The sequence below is a fragment of the Elephas maximus genome, chromosome 3 (assembly GCF_024166365.1).
Source record: "Elephas maximus indicus isolate mEleMax1 chromosome 3, mEleMax1 primary haplotype, whole genome shotgun sequence".
Classification (NCBI taxonomy): Eukaryota; Metazoa; Chordata; class Mammalia; order Proboscidea; family Elephantidae; genus Elephas; species Elephas maximus.
Window position 1 is genome coordinate 126697835 of NC_064821.1, and position 27910 is coordinate 126725744.

Below are 27910 nucleotides of genomic sequence, written 5' to 3' on the forward strand. Positions count from 1 at the left end.
CTGCTGCAAAGGACCTCTTTAAAGTGTCGAAGAGCAAAGATGTCACCTTGAAGACTAAAGTGCACCTGACCCGAGCCATGGTATTTTCAATCGCATCATATGCATGTGAAAACTGGACAATGAATAAGGAAGACCGAAGAAGAATTGACACCTTTGAATTGTGGTGTTGGCAAAGAATATTGGATATACCATGTACTGCCAAAAGAACAAACAAATCCGTCTTAGAAGAAGTACAACTGGAATGTTCCTTGGAAGCAAGGATGGTGAGATTGTGTCTTATATAGTTTGGACATGTTGTCAGTAGGGATCAGTCCCTGGAGAAGGACATCATGCTTGGCAGAGTGCAGGGTCAGTGGAAAAGAGGAAGACCCTCAATGAGGTGGATTGACACAGTGGCTGCAACAATGAGCTCAAGCATAACAACGATTGTAAGGATGGCTCAGGACGGAGGAGCGTTTCGTTCTGTTGTGCATAGGGTCGCTATGAGTTGGAACTGGCTCGATGGCACCTAACAACAACAACGACAATCTTTACAGGAGCAGACTGCCACATCTTTCTTCTGTGGGGCAGATGACAAGTTCGAACCACCAACCTTTTTGTCAGCATCCAAGTGCTTAACCACTGTGCCACCATGGTGTACCAGTAGGGGAGAAAAAAAAACTAGGGGAGGGACCTGAATATTATATCACTTCCATGATTAGTTTATGTTTTATGCTACTATTGACTTGAAGAAACAGAGATCTTCCTTGGTAGGCCTGATAAAGAATGGGGCTCTTCCTGGAGGGAGAGACTCTAAGCATGAGGGGGATTTGACATGAGGGAGATACTGCAGCTGACTTTAAATGATTCTGTTGCTGCAATGTAGTGTGGGTTTTGCAGGCCTTCAACTGATAGCCAAAATAGAAACAGGGGTATCAGTCTCATACTTGCAAGGGATTGAATTCTGCCAATAATCTGAATTGGTTTGGAAGTAGATTCTTTTCCAGAGCATCCTATGAGAACACAGCTAGTGGCTGCCTTGCGTGAGAAGCCCTGAGCCAAGAACCCAGTTGTACCATGCCAGACTCCCGATCCATGGAAACCGTGAGATAACAAATTTGAGTTGTTTTAAGCTTCTAAGTTTGTGGTAATTTTTTAGGAAGCTAGAGAAAAAGAATACACCTTCCTTTTCAAGTCACTCAATTTTGATCATGCCATTCCTGTTTTTAGAGTCTCAATAACCGGATAAATTACTTCAGACAAATTCATTTAACTTCGCTAAGCTTTGTTTTCTTTGAGAAATAGGGGTACTAATAGCATTTAACTTATAAGGCTGTTTTGAAAAGAAATTTGCAAAATGCATGTAGTTGTGCAGTGCCAGGTACATAAATAAATGCACAACTGTTAGCTATTTGTTTTGTCATAATTTTTAAATTAATAATTGTAATTTCATGTATATCTGTATATGAGCTACTCAGGGGATCAATGATCTTTTTCATATGCTCAGCAGGAATTTGTTTTTCTTTTCGTTTTTTCTTTCTCTTTCTCTGTTTAGTAAGGAAAAAGAAACTCAAAGGCAGTTGGCATTCTGCCAGCTGAACAGTTCCTACTTTAAGTTTCAGTTTCATTTCTTTGTTGGAGTCTAGGAAGCCTCAGATCTCAGCAGAATCTTCTGTCTCCAAACTGTGGCTGCTGGATAAGCTAGACAGAGAAACAAATCCTCCCTTTAAGCCTTATCCAACTCTTATAGACAGGTAAGTGACTGCTATCTCTACTGATGCTCTTTTCTGTGTTCCTAATTTTGGTACTCTTTTTTTCCTCCTTTTATCAGCATCAGCAGTGCCTTTATCAATTTTACTAGTCTTTTTAAAAACTAATTTTTGGTTTAGTTGACACTTTCTATTGTATGCTTATTTTTGTTCTACTCTGACTTTTTGACATGTAAGGATAATATTCATTTTTTATTTTCTTTTTTTTTTTTGGAAATAAATTTTTTCTTCTCCTTTTCTAATACTTGTGTTTAAGCTTATCCAATTTTTATGTAACATAACCAAGTTTTGACATGAGTTTTATTATCATTTAATTAAATTTCCCAATTTTCATTAAGAATTCTTATTTGTCCAATTACTGAAAAGTATATTTCCTTATTTTCTAATATATAGGGGATCTATTAGTTACTTTTTTTTTTTTTTAATGATTTCTGGCTTATTTACATTATGGTCAGAGAACATACTCTTGTTCAAAATTATAGTGTTCTTATGTTTTAGAAGCCTTGGTAACACAGAGGTTAAGCGCTAGGCTACTAACCGAAAGGTCGGGGGTTCGAACTCACCAGCTGCTCCAGGAGACAAAGATGTAGCAGTCTGCTCCCATAAAGGTAAAAAAAAAAAAAACAACAACAACAAAACCCTGTTACCATCGAGTCAGTTCCTACTCATAGCCCCCTATAGGATAGAGTAGAACTGCCCCATAGTGTTTCTAAGGCTGTAATCTTTACGGAGGCAGACTGCCACATCTGTCTTCAGGGAAGCAGCTGGTGGGTTCCAACTCATCCTAGTGCTTAACCACTGCACCACCAGGGCTCCTTTTCCATAAAGGTTACAGCCTTGGAAACCCTGTAGGGCAGCTCTACTCTGTCCTATACGGTTGTTATGAGTTGAAATCAACTTGACAACAATGGAAATGGAATATGTTTTGAGACCTGCTTGCTTTTTGGGATTTATAGGACCACTTTACTATTGGCCCTACTCTCTTTCTCTCCTTCTTGGATTCCAGTTCACACATGTCAGCCAATTTTACTGTACTCTCTAGTCTCTTTAGCCCTTTCCTATTTTTCATCCTCTTGTGTATCTCAGGAAACCCTGGTGGCGCAGTGGTTAAGAGCTCATTTCCTAACCAAAAGGTAGGCAGTTGGAATCCACCAACCACTCCTTGGAAACCCTATAAGGCAGTTCTACTCTTTCCTATAGGATCCCTATGAGTCAGAATTGATTCCAGGGCAATGGGTTTTATTTTTGGTGTGTCCCAGTGCTTCCATTGATATATTTTCTCCTGAGTAATTCTTCTAGTGTATCTCACCTGCTTTTAAATATATTCTTTAAATTACTAATTCCAGATATACATTTTTTAACATCCAGAATTTCTTTTTGTCATTTTTGTTTCTGTTTTACGGTAAACCATTTCAATCTGACGTCTTACCTTTAATTATTTGAATGTACCAGTCATAATTATTTGAAAATCTCTGTGTGATAACTCCATTATCAGGATGGGTTTGTTTCTATTGTCTCTTGTAGCTCTTTGTTTTCTGTTATGTTGCTTTGTTTCTTTCTAAGTCTGGTTGTTTACATCAACCAACTGGTTGAGTGTCAGACATTGACTATTAAAAAAAAAAAATGAAGAGATAATTCTAAACTAGGAGGATGTTATCTTTATCCAGAGAAGATTTGTTTTGTTCTGTTAGGCAACGAAACCCATAAAACCAAACCCGTTGCCACTGAGTTGATTCTAGCTCATAGCAACCCTATAGGACCGAGGCCTCAGGGTTTCCAAGGAGCAGCTGGTGGATTCAAACTGCCAACCTCTTGGTTAGCTGCCGAATGCTTAATTACTATGCCACCAGGTGCCAAAAATCTTTGTTCATGTTGATTAAATCACTGATTTGGATCACCACAAAATGGGATTAAGTCTATTTCCAGTCTACCCGTACTTCTTTCTTATAGCCCTTCAGAATTCCAGCCCATAGCTCAGGGGGTTGGGGAGAGGTGGGTTGCCAAGGCATCCTTCTTGCTGCGCTCCAAACTACAGTTTTTGTCCCTGGGTGGTGCAAACAGTTTGCACTTGTCCACTTACCTGAAAGTTAGCAGTTTGAACCCACCTAGCAGTGTGACAGAAAAACGGCCTGGTGATCTGCTTCTGTAAAGGTTACAGCCAAGAAAATCCTATGGAACAGCTCGCACTGGGCTGTCATGTGTCAGAATTGACTTGATGGCAATGAGTTTGGTTTTTTTTTTTTTTCCTTTTAGCTCTATGAGTCTAGAAAAAATCTTTGCTTAACATCCCAGCTTTCAGGGGCCTCTTCTAAAGTTGACAGATGACTCTTGGGGAAATGTGTTCTCAAATGCCAAGCTCATCTTTCTGGATTTGCTTCTTCTCCAAATCTTTGCTAATAACTTACTTTTTACTGCTTTGTTAGCTCTTCAATGCTTTTGAACATGTGTCTTTTTTATAGGTTATCCTGCTTTTTTATTTCCTCTCGTTGAAAGAATTGATCTGATTGCTAATGGTCTACTCCACCAGTGTAGGATTTTTATATTTGTTAACTCCTTTCCTAATTTAATTTCTTTCTTTGTGTGCCATTTTTTTGTATAAATTCTTCAGTTCTATTTTTTAATTCATGGTTTGGCAAACTATGGCCTGTGGGCCAGTCACCTGTTTTTGTGAAGAAAGTTTTATTGGAACATAGCCATACCTATGGAAACCCTGGTGGCATGGTGGTTAAGTGCTACGGCTGCTAACCAGGTGCTCCTTGAAAACTCTATGGGGCAGTTCTGCTCTGTCCTATGGGGTTGCTATGAGTTGGAATCAACTCAACGGCAAAGGGCTTGGCTTGATTGGCTACAGCTTTACATATTGTCTATGGTTGCTTTTGCATTACAGTAGCAAATCTGAGTCCTTTTTGACAGAAATCATATGGACCACAAAGCCCAAAATATTTACTGTCTGACCTATTAAGAAAAAGTTTTTGACCCTTCTTTTTTTTTTTTTTTAATTTATTATTTTTTCTTTATTCTTTATCTAGGCAATAGTTTATTTTATCTACTACTGACTTAAAAAAGATTAATGATAGTTTTCATTTTTAAAATACCTATTTTTTTCTACCCACCTATTATTATTTCATTTCTATATGGTTTTGCTTTATAACCCAAATTCTGCATCTGAATTGGATTAAGGGGAAAAAAGAAATTATTGGACCTAGAAGCAGAAATTTGTGATTTAAACCACTATATAAAGTTACTGAACATCATTAGCTATTAAAAATCTGTTGCCATCAAGTCGATTCTGAATCATAGCAACCCAGTAGGACAGAGTAGAACTGCCCCTTTGGGTTTCCAAGGCTATAATCTTTATGGAAGCAGACTACCACATCTTTCTTCTACAGAGTGGCTTGTGGGTTCGAACTGCTGATCTTTTGGTTAGCAGCCGAGCACTTAACCTCTTTACTATCACGGCGCCTTTCATTAGCTACTAGGGAGAGGCAAATGAAAACAATGAGATACCACTTAACTCACCAGATAGAACACACAGGCATTAAATTGACTACATCTGTGGAAGGAGATGATGGAAAAGCTTAGTATCATCAGTCAAACAAGGCCAGAGGCTGGCTGTGAAACAGACCATCAATTGTTCATACGTAAGTTGAAGTTGAAGAAAATTGGAACAAGTCCAGGAGAGCCAGAGTATGACCTTAAGTACAACCAACCTGAATTTTGAGACCATCTCAAGAATAGATTTGACACATTGAACACTAATGACCGAAGACCAGATGAGTTGTGGAATGACATCAAGGATATCACACATAAAGAAAGCAAGAGGTCATTAAAGAGACAGGAAAAAAAGAAAAGACCAAAATTGATGTCAGAAGAGACTCTGAATCTTGCTCTTAAAAGTTGGGTAGCTAAATGGAAGGGACGACATGATGAAGTAAAAGAGCTGAACAGAAGATTTCAAAGGGAAACTCAAGAAGACAAAGTATTATTTTACTTTGTGCAACAACCTGGAGTTAGAAAACCAAAAGGGAAGGACACTCTTGGCATTTCTCAAGCTGAAAGAACTGAAGAAAAAGTTCAAGCCTGGAGTTGCAATAGTGAAAGATTCTACAGGCAAAATATTGAATGACCCGAGAAGCATCAGAAGAAGAAGGAAGGAATACACAGAGTCACTGTACAAAAAGAATTGGTTGATGTTCAACCATTTTAGGAGATAGCATATGATCAAGAACCAGTGGTATTGAAGGAAGAAGTTCCAGCTGCACTGAAGGCATTGGTGCAAGAAACAAAGTTCCAGGAATTGATGAAATACCAACTGAGATATTTTAACAAACAGATGCAGTGCTGGAGGTGTTCACTCATCCATGCCAAGAAGTTTCAAAAACAGCTACCTGGCCAATCTACTGGAAGAGATCCATATTTGTGCCATTCCAAAGAAAGGTGATCGAACAGAATGCATAAATTGTCAAACAATATCATTAATATCACACATAAGTAAAATGTTGCTGAAGATCATTCAAAAGTGGCTGCAGCAGTACATCGACAGGAAACTGCCAGAAATTCAAGCCGGATTCAGAAGAGGACATGGAATGACAGATATCATTGCTGATGTCAGATGGATCTTGGCTGAAAGCACAGAATACCAGAAAGATGTTTACCTGTGTTTTATTGACTATGATTGACTGTGTGGATAATTATAAATTATGGATAACATTGTGAAGAATGGGAATCCCAGAACACTTAGTTGTACTCATGAAGAACCTGTACATAAATCAAGAGGACTTGTTCAAAACAAGAGAAAACTGCGAGGTTTAAAATCAGGAAAGGTGGGTGTGAGGGTTGTATCCTTTTACCATACTTATTCAATCTGTATGCTGAGCAAATAATCCAAGAAACTGGACTATATGAAGAAGAATGTGCCATCAGGATTGGAGGAAGACTCATTAACTACCTGAGGTATGCAGATGACACAACCTTCGTTGCTGAAAGTGAAGAGGACTTGATGCATTTACAGATGAAGATCAAAGACTATAGCCTTCAGTATGGATTACACCTCAAGACAAGGAAAACAAAAATTTTCACAACTGGACTGATAAGCACATCATGATAAATGGAGAAAAGATTAAAGGTGTGAAGGATTTTGTTTTACTTGGATGCGCAATCAATGGCCATTGAAGTGGCAGTCAGTAAATCCAACGATGCATTGGACAAATCTGCAAAAGACCCATTTAAAGTGTTAAAAAGAAAAGATGTCACTTCAAGGACTAAAGTCTGCCTGATCCAAGTGTTTTCAATCACCTCATATGCATGCGAAAGCTGGACAATGAATGAAGACTGAAGAATTGATGCCTTTGAATTATGGTGTTGGTGAAGAGTAGTGAATACATCACGGACTGCCAGAAGAAGGAACAAATCTGTTTTGGAAAAGTACAGCTAGAATGCTACTGAGAAGCCAGGATGGCAAGACTTTGTCTCACATACTTTGGAAATATTATCAGGAGGGACCAGTCCCTGGAGAAGGACATCGTACTTGGTAAAGTATAGAATCAGTGAAAAGTAGAAAGACCCTCAACGAGATGGATTGACACAGTGACTGCAACAATGGGCTCAAGCATAACAACAACTATGAGACCTGGCAGTGTATTCTTCTGTTTGTTGTACATAGGGTTGCTATGAATTGGAACAGACTCAGTGATACCTAACAGCAGCAACAACAAGATGAAAAAAAACAAATGTTGGTGAAGGTGTATAGAAATTGGATCCCTTATTCATTTCTGGTGGAAATACAAAATGGTGTAGTTGCTGTGGAAAACCGTTTGGTGGTTCTTCAAAAAATTAAACATAGAACTGCCATATGACCCAGCAATCCCACTCCTGGGTATATACTCAAGAGACTTCAAATCAGTGACACAGACATATGTACACCAATGTTCATTGCATCACTAGTCACAATAGCCAAAAAGTGGAAACAACCTAAATGCCCATCAACAGATGAATGAATAAACAAAATGTGGTAAATACATACAATGGAATACTATTCAGCCATAAAGAGAAAATACTGATACTTGCTACAACATGGATGCACCTTGAAAACATTTTGTCGAGTGAAGGAAGTCAATCACAAAATGACAGATATCGTATGATCTCACTTATATGAAATATCTAGAACAGGGAAATGTATAGGCTCAATGCTTATTACTGATTACCAGGGGCAGGAGGGAGGAGAAAGGGGGGAATCATTATTTAAGAAGCACTGAGTTTCTGTTTATGGTGATAGAAAGTTTGGCAACAGATATTGGTGATGGTTGCACGACATGATTAATGTAATTAGCGTCCCTAAATTGTACATGTGAAAATGTTGAACTGGCAAATAATGCGTTATATTTTTTCAACAATAAAAAAAGAACAAACACTATACTAACCTCTTAACCTATCATTTTTTTTTTTTTCATTTTCTACAGAACAATGGCTGTGACAACCAGATTGACATGGAAGGCGGAAAAGAGTCTGCAAAAGCTACTTGGACACGTTTCCTTGAGTCTTCTTTACAAATCTAGTGTTCATGGATCTAGCATTGAAAATATGCTTCAGAGATGTGCTTATCAGGGATCCACTGTAACAATGATTTATACTAATAACAATACTTTTGGAGCCTTTATACTTGGGCATTATCCTAATATAGAGGAAGAATCTGAAAACCCGGATTCTTCCTTCTATTTTTCATTCAAAAAGGATAACAGAATTGAAGTACCAACTTTTCTTTTTAATAGAGCACCTAAAATTACTGATGACAGTTTGTCATTTTATTCCTGTGATCGTGTGCTTTTCCGTTTAGTGCCAAACTTAAAAAAAATTCTTATTGATGGTCCTTTGAGAGATAAGCAATTTACAACTTCCAAGTTGCATTTTGACTATTTGGAATGTGAAGTTTTTCGGGTTGAAGGTAGGTTAAATTGGGTAATCCTATATTCTGTTTCCAATCCTTGTGTTTGGTAGATTTTAATTTATTTAAAAGAACAAGGAAAAATGAGAGGAATAATCAAATTTCTTGCCAGTCGATACTCTTTCCTAAACTCCAAACTAAAACCTGAGCATAGATATTATGAGGTTATTATCTGGAAAGTATAGCCAGTTTTGAGCAAAATAAATTGACTAGTCTGAGTGGAAATAGAGAGAGAGATGAGAGAGAAAGAGAGACCTAACCATCAGAACAGGTCTTAACTGACATCTGCCCCCTTCTGGGTCAGCCCTAGATCCCCTAGGCACAGTGATGTGAGCATTCCCAGGGCAAGTTAATGTGCAGAGAGGACCACTTTCTCTCATCTTCTCATTGTGCTGCCCACCCTAACTGAACAGCTTAGCTCCGGGTTATGCAAGCAGACTCAATGCCCTATTTAGGAGGTAAATCTGGCCTCATTTAATCAATGACAAGTTAAAAAATTTATTATGCTATTTTTTCTTCCCATAGGAATTAAGAATGATTCAGGCTACGTAAGGAGAATAACAAGGGCCACACAGTAAGTTTGGTTTTTGGGCCACCCTATTCCTCATTTAATTTAGGCTAATTATGTAAAGGGTGCTGACAATGAAATAGTAGGAAAGATGTATATCCTATAACTTAGAACGATTAAAAAAATGAGTTGTAATTTTACTGACGTATATAATGTTCAAAGCAGTTGAGAATAACCCCCACCACAAAATATCAAAACAAAACACTAACAACTGTGAAACTTTAAAAATCCACTTGATCACAATTGACAAATTTTACTTTATGTTTCTCTTCAGACTGTTAATTTCAAAGTTTTCCAGGTAGAGTCTGTATGACCATTTTCAATAATTCCTCTGAATCCTTTCCTTGAGAATAAAGCCTCTGGAGGAATGTCAGTACATGTTGAAAACAGAGCCTCCTCTCCTCAATTTATATATACTTGTACATATTTTATTTTGAATTCACTTAATATAACATTATTAACATACGTAGTCATTCATCTTCAGAGTGGCTGGTATTTCTCAATAGGTTTATGTGAAACAAGGCTAATAGTTTAACAATGGTTTTGTTGCTGTTTAATATTTAGCTTGAGTCAGATATAAATGCATATTTCTTAAAGCACAAAAATGCATAATTATAGAACCACTTCAAATCATTTTACAGAATAATTTAAGATCAAAATGTTAAGCAAATAATCAAAACATACCCTACAAAGGGGAGAAGACGCTCCTCGAGAATTTAGCTGCTCTTTAGGAAACGGTGGCTGTTGTGTTTAACTATTGCATTGTAATAGGCACAGAGAGCACCTCCTGGCTGAACTAAGAGCCTACAAACCCAGCACATGCTTGATTCCAGAACTTCGTATTCTCATGCTGGGTCCAGTTGGGTCTGGAAAGTCTACTTTTATCAATTCAGTTAAATCTGTTTTCCAAGGCCGTGTAATTCGACAAGCCATAGTGGGGTCTGATATCACCAGCATTACTGAACAGGTAAGTTCTTTTCAGAGTTCCCTGGGAGTTTTGTTTTATGGATGACAAAATTAGGTGTGTTCCCTTCTTTGCCATTTTCTCTCAGGACTTAACCCTCCTCCTTGTGTAAAAACAAATGATAAATCAAATATAAAACAGGAGTAAAAGTTTAATCAGAATTACCTCCATGGAGTTATATTATACAGGTAGACTTTCCATTTTTGTGGATGTAAAAGCGGTTATATAAAGAATACTTTTTGCTATTTGTTGTAAAAAAAAAAAGCAAGATTAAAAATACTTCGTGAAAATTTTGTCCCTTATATTTTATGTCCGTTTCTACTCATGTTCCATATGGTTATACCTGTATTGAAATACCTTTCTGTTTTTAAAAATAAAATAATTATGTAATATAATAATATTCTATTATAAGAAGTGATCATGAAAATCAAAATAACATTCATTTTGGTGGATCAACCTTCAGAGACCAAATCTATCTATGCACAAACACTCTTATTTACCATTTAATGTATTTAAGGAAATAAGTACTAATACTTATTTATCATGGCTCTAAAGTTAGTGCAGCCTAATTTGTCAAACTTTAGAAAATTTTTTTCTAAAGTTCGACAAATTAGGCTGCACTATTTTTCTAGAAACTTTCTTCTATTCTATGCTTGCTAAAGTTATCATACAATCTAACCAAAAAGATAAAAAATATTTTTTGAAAAAGTGCATTAACTGTTCGCACCAGCCAGGTACTTCGAACTGAAGGAATATGGGGCAAATGTTTTGTGAGAGAAACTCAGTCTCTGGCTGTTCAGAGACTCTTATCTTTGAAGAATTGAAGTTATAAAGGAAACAAATGAACAGTTAATGAAACTATGAATGTGCATATTGACATTCTTAAAATTTCACAAGATGCCTTAAGTATGTACCTCTAATGCTTTGTGTAATTCTTTTCACGTTGAGGCATTCTGAAACTCATTCTTCTAGCAAAATCTCCAATGAGTTACTCTTCGGCATTTCATGGATCGATGGGAGCTTTTGACTCTATCACAGAGAGTCTACAGAGGCTTTCTAGGAGTCCTTGAGTGGTACAAACAGTTCAGTGTTTAGCTACTAACTGAAAGGTTGGCAGTTTGAGTCTATTCTTAGGTGCCTTGGGAGAAAGACCTGGCAAGCTACTTCCAAAAGATCACAGCCATCGAAAACTTGATGGAGCACATTTCTACTCTGAAACATGTAGGTTGGCATCAGTTGACGTGGGCTTGATGGCAATTTTTTTTTTTAATAGAAGGTTTCTACATTTCTGGTTTGGGATTTTGATATTCTTTGCCACTCGGAATGGGAGAACCGGATTAAAGTATTGCCTGATATTTTTGAGAAACCCTTTTTTGTGATTCTTCAAAAGTCTTCCATATTTATGCTTACTAAGTGAATTTGACCAACAAATAATATTTTTTATAGGTGTACTCCTGAAAATAATCTGGAGATCATATTGAGTGTATTTAGGAGAGATTTGGTTAAAGTTGTGCTCTCAAATGAGGCTTGTGTACCTCTGGGGATCCCTGAGACATTTTCAGGGAGTCTGTGAGTTTTTTTTTTTTTTTTTTTTACAATAACACAAACTGTTTTTTGTGTTTTCTAGTGTACTGACATTTGAACTGATGATACAAGCATAGTTTTTCCTGTTGACACCTTAGTATGAATCAAATTGTTGTTAGGTGCCATTGAGTTGGCTCTGACTCATGGTGATCCCATGTACAATAGAACAAACCACTGCCTGGTCCTGCACCATCTTCAGTTTTTGGTGTGCCCAAGGCTATTGTTGCAGCCAGTGTGTATTTTGAATGCCTTCCAACCTAAGGGCCTCATCTTTGAGCACTGTATTAGATGATCTTCTGTTGTGATCCATAGAATTTTCATTGGCTAATTTTCGGAAGTAGATTACCAGGTCTTTCTTCCAAGCTTGTCTTAGCCTGGATGCTCCATTGAATCCTGTCCACCACAGGTGACCCTGCTGGTATTTGAAATACTGGTGGCATAGCTTCCAGCATCATAGCAGCACGTAAGCCACCACAGTATGTGCAAGAAAGTAAAACAAACGAATACACAAAATGACAGTTTTACTTATGAGTATCCTTGATGAAGCAGTAAAAATTAGTGATTTTATTTTAAACACAACTGTTGAGTAAATACCATTTTGATATTTTGTGAGATGAAATGGGAAGTACACATAAAACGCTTCTGCTGCTTACCAAAGCATGATGGTTGTTGTTCGGAAACACTGGTCCAAATGAGTTGTGAGCTGCACCCTTTCGTGTAACATCAATTTTAACTTGCAAGGACAACTGACAGACTTGATTACTCAGACTCGAATATTCGGTAGACATATTTAAAAAAAATTGTTTATTTTTATTGTGCTTTAAGTGAAAGTTTACAAATCAAGTCAGCCTCTCATACAAAAATTTACATATACCTTGCTATATACTCCTAGTTGCTCTCTCCCTACTGAGACAGCACACTCCTTCTCTCCACCCTGTATTCCCGTGTCCATTCAGCCAGCTTCTGTCTGCCTCTGCCTTCTCACCTTGCCTCCAGACAGGAGCTTCAGCAGACAGTTTTTAAAAAATGCACAAAGTGAGCCTATTTCTTCAAGGAAAACTAATCAGAGTTGGCTGCAAATGATAAAATTTGAGCTTCGAAACAAATATTAGAACGTTGGAAAACTTACATCTACTGCTGTGACCTTGGCAGTTTCTTAGTAAACTCTTAGCTGATGAGATTAGCAGTGGTATTAATGAACGTGATGTCTTAGTATTATATAACAAAATGTGTCAGTATTTGGAAGATCTGCAGGAGCCAATGAACCAATATTTTTCAAATAACCACTGCACCAGATTACAGAATTGTCATGGATAAAAGATACATTTAAAGTGTAAGATATACCACTCTTTTCTATAACTGATTTTGAAAAATAATTTTATTTTTCACAAAAATATTATTTCAGTTGACATTAATCGATTAGTGATTTTATTTTTTAAAGACTTAAGAAACATTTAAAACTTGTTTCAGCTTTAATTGCTAATGTGATAATTATAAATAGATATGATTAATCTTTAGAATCTTCAATAATTTTTTAGAGTCCAGAGGCGTCCTAGGGCAGAAAAGCTTGAGGACGACTGTGCAAAAATATTGACCAGTCTCTGTTCTTCTATTGTCATGTGTTGGGTGCTTGTTGAAGAGTGAACTTTTACACTTACTCTGTTTTGTTTTACAGTATAGGATATATTCCATTAAAGATGGAAAAGATGGCATATCTCTGCCATTTATGTTATGTGACTCAATGGGGCTGGATGAGAAAGAGGAAGCAGGATTATGCATGGATGACATACCCCACATTTTAAAAGGCTGCATACCAGACAGATATCAGGTAGGATTTTCCAATCTCCAAAACACTTCAAACCATTTTCATCAATGTTTTTTGTTGAACTTTGGCCCCATACAGCAGTCTCAACCACCAAAAAGAGGTTCCAACATCAATTAACACTGCTCTACTTCAGATGAATAAAAATTCGTGTAGATGAAGTAAAGACTCTGCTTTTCCATAGCATTGAGAAATACAGTTATAGGAGAGGCTTCTACTCATCCATGTTCCAGGAAAAGTTCAGAGGGAGATTGTGTTGAGATCAGCCTTTAAAACATGTAAATTAGTAAGGAGGCAGTTTTATCTCTTGTGCTTTTATAATACACCCACAAAGTATTGGAACAATTAACTACTTTCTATTGAGGTACGATATTATACTGTAACTATTCAGGCTTCATGATTTAAATACCTAGATCCAAGGGCTGGCTCTGCACTAATTAGTTGTGTACGCTTAAGTGGATTACATTCCCTCTAAGCCTTAATTTTTTTCATGTGTAAAATGTAATAGTACCAGTCTCATAGGGGCTGAGTAGATTAAATGAGATGATGCACTCTAAGTGCTCAAAAAAGTTAACCATTGCTATCGCCTCTCTTTTAGGTGTTGGATATGATGCAATCAGCCTCAATTTCTACACAGTGACCTTTAACTTTTGATTGTGCCTTATTGGAATCCTTAACTACGCACTCATTTACTCATTCCCCCAAAAAATCCGTTTGTTAAAAATCTAATACAGGCCAGACACTAAGCCAGTTACTGGAAACACAGTTGAATAAGAACATAATCGTATCCTCAAGAACCTCACAATCTAGTAAAGGAAAAAGAGACATAGATACAAGGAGGAGGAATAGGGCAGAGAAATGGAAGAAACCATGTACATACTAACGCTGTAATTTTTCTTAATAGGAAGTTAATCAATTCAGTCTGACATTAAAACATACAGCTTAAAAATAAGGAATCTAACTTTTTACTTTGTTTTTTAATCTATCTTTTTAACCCTAGATTCTTGTCTTGTGTTAAGAAGTCATTAATGTGAAATTTGGCATGTCTTCTGTTTTACTTGTTTGTTTTTCTTCTGTAAAATGAAATGATAGCAGTTTTGTTTAAATGGCATTTTCAATATATATTTTCTCTTATCTCCTTCTCTATTCTTTCATTCACTTAAACATACGTAATGCTTGGAGAAGAGTCTTAAATGGTGTATAATGAAAGTTAATGGTAGTTATTTTTGGAGACTGAGATTTGGTTTTTTTTTTTTTAACATTCCTTGTATTTTACTGTGTTATTTATAGTGAATGATTATCATTTTTACCAAAGCAAGGAAGTTATTATATTAGAAAGATATAACAGCATTATCCTCACAGTGGAAAGGAAGTACAGAGGGGAACTACTAAGTAGTCTGGGGAAGGAGTATTTGGGAGCAGTGCGAGAAATATTTGGGTTGGTAGTTGGTAGTGGTGGCATTTGAAGCATGAATTATGTCTTAATGAATTGAACAGACTCTCTGAATGTTACATTATGTTTCTATAACAGTTTAATCCTGAAAAGCCAATTACACCCAGTCATTCCACCTTCATCACCTCGCCCTCATTGAAGGAGAGGATTCACTGTGTGGTTTTTGTGTTAGATGTCAACTCTGTCAACAATCTTTCCTCTAAAATGGTGCAGAAGTTAAAAAGAGCTCATAAAGATGTACTACACTATGGTGAGTCTCATTGTACTTAAAAAATGTTTTGAAATAATAGATTCACAGGAAGTTGCAAAGAGTTCAGAGAGGGCCCGTGTAGCCTTTTACCCAATTTCCTGAACCCTCAGTTGGTAGCAATAGTGGGTAAAGATCACACACAGGCTTGGCTGAAGGAAAGACCATAAAATCTAGTCTTTAGGCTTTAAAGACTAGAATGGCCATAGTTTTTTCTATCATGTGAGATATTCCTATGGCTGGATAGGGGGACCACCTCCAAAAGCAGTGAGGATTCTGTATACTATGTGGCTAGGTAGAAAGATCAAAACCAGGAAATTGACTTTGGTAAAATGTATGTACATAGTTCTATGATATTTTATCACATGTGTAAATTTGTGTAACCACAGAACTATTCCATTAATGCAAACATCTCCCTCATATTACCCTTCATAGTCACAGTCACCCCTTCTTTCCTCCCGCACAATCCTTAACCCCTGGCAACCACTCAATCTCCATTATGTATTCATTTTGAAACTATTGTATAAATGAAATTATACAGTATGTCACCTTTTGAGATTCAATTTTTTTTTTACTCAGCCTAATGTTCTTTGAAGTCTACCCAGATTCTTGGGTGTAATGATTGTTCCTTTCTAGAGACAGTCCATGGATTGCAAACAAGTATTGCTCCTAAGTCTGTCTTTTAGTCCAATTTGTACATGAATTAGAACAGTTAGGTACAGTTCATATCTAATGTCAGTCAAGTGTTTGTCTTAGTAAAACAGTATATAGTGTATCTTTCTATGCATAGAAAACATTAAAGAAACATTTCCAAATACACTAAAACATCTTTAACACAATAACAGTAATAATAATAATATTTTGAGGCATGTTGCAAAGTAGCACCCATTTGTTATTACTAACCACTGTATATACTTCGATTTTTAATATAGTAGGCTTTACGAGGGCTAATTCATAACTACAGGCTGTATGTAAGTTGTCGTTGGTAACCCAGGGACTGCCTGTGTTGTTGAGTAGGATTCCATGATATAGATATATCATAGTTTAACTATTCTTTATTGAAGAATATTTTGGTTGTTTCCACTTTAGAATTATTAAAAATAAAGCTACTATGAACATGAATCTATAGGTTTTTGTACAGACATAAGTTTTCATTCCCCTAGGATAAGTTTCCAGAAGTGAAATTACTGCATTGTATGATGAGTGTATGTTTAGTTTTTTAAAAAAATCATCAAAGTATTCTCTGGAGCGATAATATCATTTTACATTCCCACCGGCAATGTATGAGGGATCCAGCTTCTCTGTATCTCACTAGTATTTGGTCTCGCCGTCACTTAGAAACATTTTAGCTGTTCTAGTTAAGTGTGTAGCGATAACTCCTCATGATCTTAATTTGCGTTGCCCTAATGACTCATGATGCTGAATATCTTGTCGTGCGTTTATTTGCTGTCCGTACATCCTCTTCAGTGAAATGTCTCTTCATGTCTTTTGCCTATTTTCTAATTGGATTATTTGGTTTTGATTTTTAAGTTTTCAAAATCTTTATAAATTCTAGATATTAGTCTGTTGTCAGATATGTGGTTTGCAGATGTTTTCTCCCAGTCTGTAGTTATCTATCCATCATCTCAAGAGTGTCACTCACAAAACAAAATTTTAAAATTTTGATGAAGCCCAATTTACTGATTTCTCTTGTAATGGCTGTACTTTTCTGTGTCGTGTCTAAAAGCACTTCACCAAGCCGTGCTTTGCTAGCTGCTATTGAGTGGGCCCCAAGTAGAACAGAATGAAATACTGCTGGTCTTATGGCATCCCATGATTGATTACAGATTGGGCCATTTGATCTATAGGATTTTTATTGTCTAACTAGATCACCAGCTCTTTTTCCCTAGTTTGTCTTAGTCTGGAAGCTCCACTGAAACACGTTCAGCGTCATAGCAACACCCAAGCTTCCACTGTCGGACAGGTAGTAGCTGTGCATGAGGTACATCGTCCAGAAATCAAACCTGGTGTCTCACATGGAAGGCATGAGTTCTGCCACTTATCCACCACTGCCTTCTCACCAAGCCCCAGATCCTACAAATTTTTTTCTAAAAAATTTATAATCTTATATTTTATGTTTAAATATATGATTATTGTTAAGTCAATTTTTATATAAAGTGTGGGGTTTAGGCCAAGGTTCTTTTTTTTTTTTTTAATTGTACTTTACATGAAAGTTTACAGGACAAACTTGCTTCTTATTAAACAGTTAGTACACGTATTGTTTTATGACATTGGTTAACAACCCCACAACATGTCAACACTCTCCCTTCTTGTCATTAGGTTCCCTATTTACCGGCTTTCCTGTCCCCTTCTGACTTGTAGTCCTTGCCTCTGGGCTAGCGTGCCCATTTCGTCTCATCCAAGGTTCAATGTTTTTTTTTTTTGCCTGTGGAATCCAGTTCTTCCAGCACCACTTATTGAAAAGGCCACCATCCCTCCATCGAATTGCTTTTATACCTTTGTCAAAAATCATTTGTCCTTGTGTTGTTCTGTTTCTGGGTTCTCTATTCTGTTTCATTGATCTGTCTCTCTATCTCTAGACCAATATTGATAGGGATCATATTAAACTTATATATTGATTTTGGGGGATTGTATCTTTTAATATGTCCAATCCATGAACACAATGTGCTTCTCTATCTATTTGGCTTTTCTTTGATTTCTTTCATCCGCATTCTATAGTTTTCAGCATGTAAGTCCTGTGCATGTTCTGTTTGATTTATACCTAAGTATTTCACTTTCTTCAGTGCTTGTAAATAGCATTGACTTTCTAATTCTGGCTTTCGTAATTATTGTTGTGTTGTTGTTATGTGCTGTTGAGTTGGTTCTGACTCATGGTGACCCCATGCACAGCGGAACGAAACACCGCCCAGTCCTGTGCCATCCTTACAATCATTGATATGCTTATAATTATTAGCAGCATATGGATTTAAAACTGAGTTTTGTATGTAGATCTTGTTTACTGAGACATTGCTGGACCCTCTTGGAGTTTTTTTTTTTTAAATCAGTTCTTTGGAATTTTCTATGTATACTATTATGTCATCTGCAAATAAGGACAGTCTTATTTCTTATTTTCCAATCTGTATGCTTTTTATTTCTTTTTCTTGTCTTACTGTGCTGGCTAGGACTTCTTGCAGCACGTTGAATAATGATGTAGACGTCTTTGTAGTATTCCCAGTCATAGGAGGAAAGCATTCAGCATTTCACTATTAGGTTAGCCGTAGGTTTTTAATATATGCTCTTTATCACACTGAAGAAGTTTCCTTTATACCTAGTTTTCTGAGAGTTTTTATCATGGATAAATTTGAATTTGTTCAAATGGTTTTTCTGAGTAGATGGGTACAGTCATGAAATTTTTCTCCTTTGTCGTTGTTGTTAGGTGCCGTTGAGTCAGTTCTGACACATAGGAACGCTAAGCACAACAGAATGAAACGCTGCGTGGTCTTGCTCCATCCTCATAATCCTTGCTATGTTTGAGCCCATTGTGGCAGCCACTGTGTCAATCCATTTCGTTGAGTGTCTTCCACTTTTTCATTGACCCCCTACTTTTGCAGCAAAGTCTGTTGCCTTCGAGTTGATTCCAACTGATAGCGACTTATAGGGTCGCTAAGAGTCGGAATCGACTCAACAGCAGTGGACTACTTTTGCAAGCATGTCCTTCCCCACAAATTGGCGCCTTTGGATGACATGTTAAAAGTCAGTGAGATGAAGTCTTGTCATCCTCCTTCTAAGGAGCATTCTGGCTGTACCTCTTCCAAGGTAGATTGTTCATTCTTTTGGCGGTTCTTGGTATTTTCAATATTCTTCACTACCAATGTAATTCCAATGCATCAATTCTTATTTGATCTTCCTTAATCAGTGTCTGGCTTTCACATGCAAATGAGTTGATCCAAAGTACCAAGGCTTGGGACAGGCGTCCCTTAGTCCTTAAAGTGACATCTTTGCTTTTTAACACTTTAAAGAGGTCCTTTGCAGCAGACTTACCCAATGAAATACATCGTTTGATTTCTTGATTGATACTTCCATGGGTGTTGACTGTAGATCCAAGTCCATGTCCTCTTCTGAATCCGGCTTAAATTTCTGGCAGTTCTGTGTCAAAATAAAATCCTTCATAATTTTGATATTTTCTCCATTTGTCATGATGTTGCTTATTGGTCCAGTTTCGAAGGTTTTTGTTTTCTTTACGTTGAGGTGTAATCCATACTGAAGGCTGTAGTCCTTGATCTTCATCAGTAGGTGCTTCAAGTCCTCTTCACTTTCGGTAAGCAAGGTTGTGTCATCTGCATATCGCAGGTTGTTAACGAGTCTTCCTCAAATCCTAATGCCACATTCTTTTGCATGTAGTCCAGTTCCTCAGTTTATGTGCTCAGCATACAGATTGAATATGTGTGGTGAAAGGATACAACCCTGATGCACACTCTTCTGATTTTAAATCACACAGTATCCCCTTGTTCTGTTTGAACAACTGCTCCTTGGTCTATGTTCAGGCTCTGCATGATCACAGTTAAGTGTTCTGAAATTCCCATTCTTTGCAGTGTTATCCATAATTTGTTTTGATCTTTTTGGATTGAATTGTGTCCCCCCAAAATGTGTGTTAACTTGGCTAGACTAATATTGTGTGATTGTCCACCATTTTATCATCTGATGTTATTTTTCTATGTTTTGTAAATCTTACCTCTGGATGTTAATGAAGCAGGATTAGAGGCAATTATGTTAATGATGGAGGACTCAATCTACAAGATTAGGTTATATCTTGGGTCAGTTTGTTTGAGATATAAAAGAGAGAAGTAAGCAGAGAAATAGGGGAACCTCATACCACCAAGAAAGTAGCACCAGGAGCAGAGAGTGTTCTTTGAATTCAGGGCTGCTGCGCTGAGAAGCTCCTAGACCATGGGAAGATTGATGACAAGGACCTTCCCACAGAGCCAACAGAGAGAGAGCCTTCTCCTGGAGCTGGTACCCTGAATTAGGACTTCCAGCCTACTAGACTGTGAGAGAATAAACTTCTGCTTGTTAAAGTCATCCACTTGTGGTATTTCTGTTATAGCAGTACTAGATAACTAAGACATGACCCACACGGTTGAATGCTTTTGCATAGTCAATAAAACACAGGTAAATATCTTTCTGGTATTCTCTGTTTTCAGCCAAAGTTCATTTGACATCAGCAATGATATCCCTAGTTCCATGTCCTCTTCTGAATCCAGCTTGAATTTCTGACAGTTCTATGTCCATGTACTGCTGCAACTGTTTTTGGATTTTCTTCAGCAAAATTATACTTGCATGTGGTATTAATAATATTATTTGATAGTTTCCACATTCTGTTGGATCATCTTTCTTTGGAATGGGCACCTATAACTTTCTTCCAAATTTCTTGGCATAGATAAGTGAGTGCTTCTAGGATTGCATCCTTTTGTTGAAACAGCTCAACTAGTATTCCATCAGTTCCTGGAGCCTTGTCTTTTGCCTATGTGTTCAGTGCAGCTTGGACTTTTCCTTCGGTACCATCGGTTCTTAATCATATGCTGTCTCCTGAAATGGATGATTGTTAACCAATTCTTTTTGATACAGTGACTCTGTGTATTCCTTCCATCTTTTCTGATGTTTAATGCATCATTGAAATTTTATTCTTTTTGAATTTTCACCCATCCTTACCTCTCTGGAATAAAACCCACTTGTTCATGATGAATAATTATTTTAACATATTGCTGAGTCCTATTTTATTAAGAATTTTCACATCTACATTCATGATGAATTTTGGTTGTAGTTTTCTTTTTTTCCTACTGTCTTTTTTGTTTTGTTAGCAGGGTAATATTGACCCCATAAGATGAATTGGGAAGTGTTCCCGCCTCTTCTGTTTTCTTGAAGAGATTGTATAGAATTGGTGTTAATCTTTTTTTTTTTCTAATTTTTGTATGCTTTTGGTGAAAGTTTATCTCTTAAGTTTGTTTCTTATTCAAAAATTCATACACATATAGTTTTGCGTCATTGGTTGCAATCCCCACAATGTGACAGCACTCTCCTCCTTTCCACCCCCAGTTCCCAGTGTCCATTCATCCAGTTCTGGTCCCTTCTTGCCTTCTTGTTTTATTTTTGTGCAGAAGTTGCCCATATGGCCTTGTATATTTGATTGAACTAAGAAGCAGATTTCCCACAGGTGTTATTGTTTGTTTTATATGCCTGTCTAATCTTTGTCTGAAAAGTGGGCTTCAGGAATGGTTTCAGTTCTGAGTTAGTAGTGTCTGGGGGCCACAGGCTTGGGGGTTCCTCCAGCCAGACCAGTAAGTTTGACCTTTTTTGTGAGTCTTCTCCTACATTTTTGTCTTGTTCTGTCCAGGACTGTCTGTTGTAATCCCTGGAGAGAGGTTGGTGGTATTCTTTAAATGTTTGGTAGACTTCTCTAGGGAAACAATCTGAACCTGGAGATTTCTTTTTCAGGAGTATTTAAATCACTAATTAAATTTCTTTAATAGTTACAGAACTATTCAAATGATCTATTTCTTATTAGGTGAGTTGTGATAGTTTTTCTGTGTTCAATTTCATTGATATCTGCTATCTTTGATTTTTTTTCATCTGCTTGATTTGGATTATTTTGCTCTAATTTTTCTAGTTTCTTGAGGTGTGAGCTTAGATGATTGTAGACTTTTCCTCTTTTCTATTATAAATATTCATTGCTATATATTTCCCTGTCAAAACATTGCTTTAGTTGCATTCTACAAATTTTGATATGTTGTACTTTCATTGTCATCCAATTTAATTTACTTTATTTTTTTTAATTTATTTACTTTGAGACTTCCTCTTTGACCTATGAATTATTTAGCAGTGTATTGTTTAAAGTATTTGGAGATTTTCCTCCTACCTTTATATTATTAACTTCTAGTTTAATTTTATTGTGGGCAAAGAAACACAGAACACACTCTGTCTCATTTCTTTTGAGTTTCTTGAGTTTTTTTTTTTTGTTGTTGTTGTTATTCTCTCTTCCTTCTTGATATTCTAAGATGGTTTCTTTTATGGTTTTCATGTTGTTTCAAGGACTTCCTTTAGTCATTCTTTTAGGGTAGATCTGCTGGCAATACATTTTCATAGTTTTCCATTATCTGAGAATGTCTTTATTTCCCTTTCTTTCCTAATGGACAATTTTGCTGAACATAGTTAGAGGTTGACAGTTTTTTTTTTCCTTTTAGCATTGGAACAATGTTGTATCACTTGCTTCAGGCCTCTCTGATTTCCACTGTCATTAAAATTATTTTTGCTTTATAGATAAGGTGTCATATCTCTCTTGCTTTTGATTTTTCTTTGTTTTCAGAATTTTGGTTATGATGTGTCTTAGAATGGATTTCTTTGGGTTTATACTTTTTGGGGTTTTTCAGGTTCTTGAATCTGTAGGTTTATGTCTTTTTCCAAATATGAGAAATCTTTTGCCGTCATTTATTTGAATGCATTTTCAGCCCCATTCTCTTTCTTCTTTCCTTCTAGGACTCTGAAGACATGAATTCTATAGCTTTTGTTATAGCCCTACAGACCCTTAATTTATTATTATTTTTCCTAGCATATTTGCTCTCTGTTGTTCAGAATGGGTAATTTCTATTGTTGCAGCTTCAAATGCACTGATTCTTTACACTGTTTTCACCATGTTTTGTTGAGTCCATCCATTGAGTTTTTTTGTTTGTTTCTGGTTATAATATTTTTTAGTTCTAGAATTTCCATTTGGTTCTTTTTCATATCTTTTATTTCTTTGCTAGACTTTCTACTTTATTATTAGTTTCAAGCATGTTTGTACTTGGTTGTTATGCATTTTTATGATGGTTACTTTAAAATCCTTGTCTAATAATTGTAATATTTTTTCATCTGATTATTGGCTGATTGTCTTTTCCCATTTGTGTTGAGATTTTCCTGGTTTGGGGTGTGACAATTGATTATTTTTTAAAATTTTATTTTTGATGAAAGTGTACACAACAAAACATACACACATTCAACAATTTTTACATATACAGTTCATTGACATTGATTACATACATCATATTTTGTCACCATTCTTCCTGTCTATGCCCATGTTGTTTCTGTACCCCTAACATAGATTCTCTTCCCCCTTAAAGTTCTCATCTGTATTTTAGAGTTACTGTTGTCCATTTGGAAACCCTGGTGGCATAGTGGTTAAGTGCTACAGCTGCTAACCAAGAGGTCAGCAGTTCAAATCCACCAGGTGCTTCTTGGAAACTCTATGGGGCAGTTCTATTCTGTTCTATAGGGTCGCTGTGAGTCGGGATTGACTCGACGGCAGTGGGTTTGGTTTTTTGGGTTTGTTGTCTATTTTAGGAGCCCTGGTGGCACAGTAGTTAAAGCATTCAGCTGCTAACCAAAAGGTCAGTAGTTTGAACCCACCAGCCACTCCACCGAAGAAAGATGTGGCAGCTTCATTATAGCCAGGTGGGGGTAAAAGGACAAATTCCCTACTAGGCTTTGTTTGACACTATTGAGTGAAAGAGTTCTTGTGTTACTGCTTCTCACTTGGCCTCCACTGACTCCTTGAGGGTAAGAAGCCTCATTATTGCTGAGTGAATGGTGGTAACAGTTCCAACTTTCCACTTGGCCTCCACTGACATGTGATTTACTCATCTGATCTCTGTGGTTTTGGGGAGAAGGCAGGAGATCCTTAGTAAAAGTATGAAATCACTGCTTTTATAAATGCTCACACACAACTTGCTTCCTTCCTCTTTCTTAAGGTTCTTTTTAGTCCCCAAACTCCTGTTTTTTTTCCCTAACCACTTTAAAACACACTATTTGAATGGGATAGTAGATGATTGCAGCTTAGTATAAATTTAGTTGCATTTTGAAGTAACCTCTCATGCTGGAAGAAAAAGATCATTTCTGTTATTGGAAGAATTTCAGGTCCCATATTTATTGAGGCTGTTTCATTCTCTGAATCTTGAAATCACTGTACAGAAAGCATCTTTCACACATACCTAATGAACTTATTAACACATTGCTTTTTATGATATAAAACGACTGATTTATCTATTTTATGTAGGTATAGCACATGTGGCTTTACTTACTAAAGTGGCTAATTGGGATGAAATTCTTCAAGACGACTTTCTAAACATGAATAAATCTGTGACTTACAAAAGCCAGGTAAAGAATATTGATTGTAATCAGATATTATTGTAATAGTATCACAATCATACTATGTGTGTATGTGTGTATGCACACATAATGTATTCACAGGTGAATGAAGAACTCTATCAATGGCCTAGTAAATTCAAGTTTATACCCTGCTTTAGAACTATAATGATCTGAGTTATAATTATATTCTGAAGAGAATTTCTTAAGCTGTTGGATTTTTAGTTTCTTTCTTGAATTATATTTAAATTCAGTCAAATTTCAAATATAGGATTATGGCTATTAAATGTATTTTTCCACAGATAATGCATGTCAGCAAAATGCTAAGCATTCCTATTTCTAACATCTTGATGGTTGGAAATTATGCTTCAGAGTATGAGGTGAACCACTTAAAGGATGTTTTGATTCTCTCTGTGCTGAGGCAGATGTTGAGGGCCACAGATGACTTCTTAGACGATTTGCCTCTTGAGTGAACAGGTAATGTGTTCCCTTTCTGCTCTTCTCATGAAGTACTGGTACCTTCTGGGAAACTCTAAGCTGTACCTTAGTTGTGGCCCATTTGCCTGACTTATTTCTGTCAGCCATGTTAGGATACATGCTTGGTTTCTACTCGCATTTCTTTTGTTTTCAGATGACATTTTTGGAATGTTACAGCTCTGCATGTAACATTAGCTGCCTGACCTTGACACTTGGCCCAACCCTGTACTGGCATGCCCCAGTTAGAATCAGTCTCTGCTAATAGCCTCCCGCAGGCTCTTCTCTCAGACCGTACTTTTGCCTTCTGTCCCTGACAGTATCTGACTGATGTCTTCTTCTAAGATCAGCCATACCTCAAGCCCAAAGGCCAGCCCTGAGAAGTGGTGGGTCAAAATATACCCTACCACAAACTTCTCTCCACATTTTTTCACCATTTACAACTTAGTTTATGTGACACCTTTCTAAACCTACCCAGGCAAAATTAATTGTTTCCTTACTTATTCTTCTACAGCACTTTACGTAAAACTCTAGGGAATGCAAGTCATGCTGACTAATGATTATACTATGTTTATACAAATACTTGTTTTCCTAGATAGGAAAACCTGGTGGTACAGTGGTTAAGAGCTCGATTGCTAACCAAAAGGCTGGCAGTTTGAATCGACCAGGCACTCCTTGGAAACCCTATAAGGTAGTTCGACTCTGTCCTATAGGGTCGCTATGAGTCAGAATCGACTTGACGGCAGCAAGTTTTTTTCTGAAATATGAGTTCTTTGAGAAACAGGGTTTGGATTTTACTTATCTTTGTATTCATAGAGTGAATACACAGTGACTGGCAGGGAGGAAGAATACCCTCCCATTACTTCTCTCCCTGTCTCCTCAGAGTGGCAACATGTACTTTTAACTTTTTCTCCTTTTAGAAGTGAAGACTGTGAAGAGATGAAATGCAGAAGAGGAGAAATGGAACTAAAGAAGAGAGAGTTTTTCACTTACCTCTGGTTGAAAATATGAATTGAAGTTAAATGAGCAAAAAATTTTTTATGAACTTATATTTTATTTCTGTGAAAAAAAATAAAGTTTTTTTCCTCTAATAAACCCATGTCTGATTTTCATTAATTGAATTCTTAGTCATGATTCCAAAGTGGAGTGACCAAATAACATCATTTTATACTAGTACATGTCCAGAAGAAGGTTGTCTTATACAAGTGCCCCCAGAGAATTCTGATCCTCTGAGCAGTTGTAGAAGTCAATACTATTAGTAAGAAAAGAAATCCCAGAAGAGAGTTTTTTTTTTTTTTTTTTTTGCCTAAAACATTTTTAACTGCCTTCTCTAAATTTCTTGTCTGTTTAAAAAAGAAAAAAGTTTATGTTGCAGTTATTTATAGTCTAACATTCTAATTTACTTTTTTAAATTGTAAAAAATATACATAACACAACATTTGTCAATTCAATATTTTTCAGGTGTAGGATTTAATGATATCAATTATATTAATCATGTTGTGCAACCATCACCCATAACCATTGCCAAATTTCCCATCACTGTGAACAGAAACGCACTGCTTCCTAACAGTGATTCTCCCCTTATGCCTCCATCCTACCCCTGTTTATTAGTAACTACTGATAAACTTTGGTCTCTCTACATTTGCCTATTTTTGTTATTACATGTAAGTGAGATCATACAATATTTGTCCTTTTGTAATTGACTTATTTCACTCAGCTTAATATGTTCAAGTTTCATCCAAGTTGTAGTATGTAGCAGGACTTCATTTCACTTTATGGCTGGTTAGTATTCTATTGTATGTATGCACCACAGCTTGTTTATACATTCATCCACTGACGAACATTTAGGTTGTTTCCTCCTTTTGGGTATTGAGAATAGTGCTGCAATGAATCTAATTTACTTTTAATCAGACTTGTTCTGTTCTTTTGAGAAGACCCATGTATTAAAAGAAATAACAAAACCCATTTTCATTTTGTCGGTTCTTACTCATGGTTACTCCATGTATTACAGTGCAGAACTGTTCCATAGGGTTTTGCTGGCTGTAATCTTTACAGAAGCAAATTGCCAGGCCTTGTACCACTGGGTGGGTTTGAACCACCAACTTTTAGGCTAGTAGTCAAGCACAAAACATTTTCACCACTAAGAAAACTCCTTAGGTTTGGTGTTGGAATATTTCTTCAAGTACAGCTGCAAGTAAATCTGTGATCAAGTGACTGACTATTCAAGGAATTACAATTCAACCAAAGAGATGGGGTCTTTAAAAAGATCTAGGAATGGGATGGTCATGGAAATTGAGAAGTAGAGTCAGAATTACACATTAGGAACCAAAGTAGAGTGGTAATAGAGTGGCTATAATATTCATGCAGGAAGAAGCAAGTCACAAAAGTAAGGTGTGGTAGTCTGCATGTAATCCAGGGGAAAAATAAGTCACAGCCATTGTTGGTGGAGAGAGACTGAAGGTGATTGAAGACTCATCATTTCCCTTATCAACTATAATGCCATAACTCATCTGTTCCCATAGTAAAGCCAGCAAAAATCTGGGCAGAGGAAGGTTTTGCTGGATGAAAAATTATATTCAAGGCGGGAGTTGTTTATTCTCTTTGGAGGGATGGCATGGAGTGCCCTCATGAAGGAGATGGATACCCTAAACAGAAGAGGGAAAATGAGGAGATCGAGAGAAATATGCAACAAGGGAATGTCCGTGTGAACTAACATCCTTCGAAAGTATGAACGTTGAGGTCATGCTCCTTTTTTTGTGCTAAAAAGGACAATGTTCCCTAAATGATATTACATCTCCTGATCCTCTAGCACTATACTACTTTCAGAACTCTTAAATATTTACTGGGGGTAAATGTATGTTTGGAATTCACGTTGGAAAGACTGGTGAAGGGAGCCTCAAAAAGGTGGAAGGGAGGGGCCTATCTGGGACAGCACCATCCCAGACTGTGGATTCCTTTGA

General features: G+C 36.7%; 1 protein-coding gene across 1 annotated transcript; it reads left to right on the forward strand.

Moving 5' to 3' along the window:
* Positions 1-1601: 1601 nt before the first annotated feature.
* On the forward strand, positions 1602-26038 carry IFI44L (interferon induced protein 44 like). Its single transcript, XM_049879592.1, has 9 exons — positions 1602-1733; positions 8207-8688; positions 9214-9262; positions 10028-10223; positions 13480-13632; positions 15158-15329; positions 24388-24488; positions 24779-24953; positions 25871-26038. The coding sequence occupies exons 2-8, from the start codon at positions 8211-8213 to the stop codon at positions 24947-24949; spliced, it is 1320 nt and encodes a 439-aa protein (XP_049735549.1). The 5' UTR covers positions 1602-1733; positions 8207-8210; the 3' UTR covers positions 24950-24953; positions 25871-26038.
* The last annotated feature ends 1872 nt before the right edge of the window (positions 26039-27910 follow it).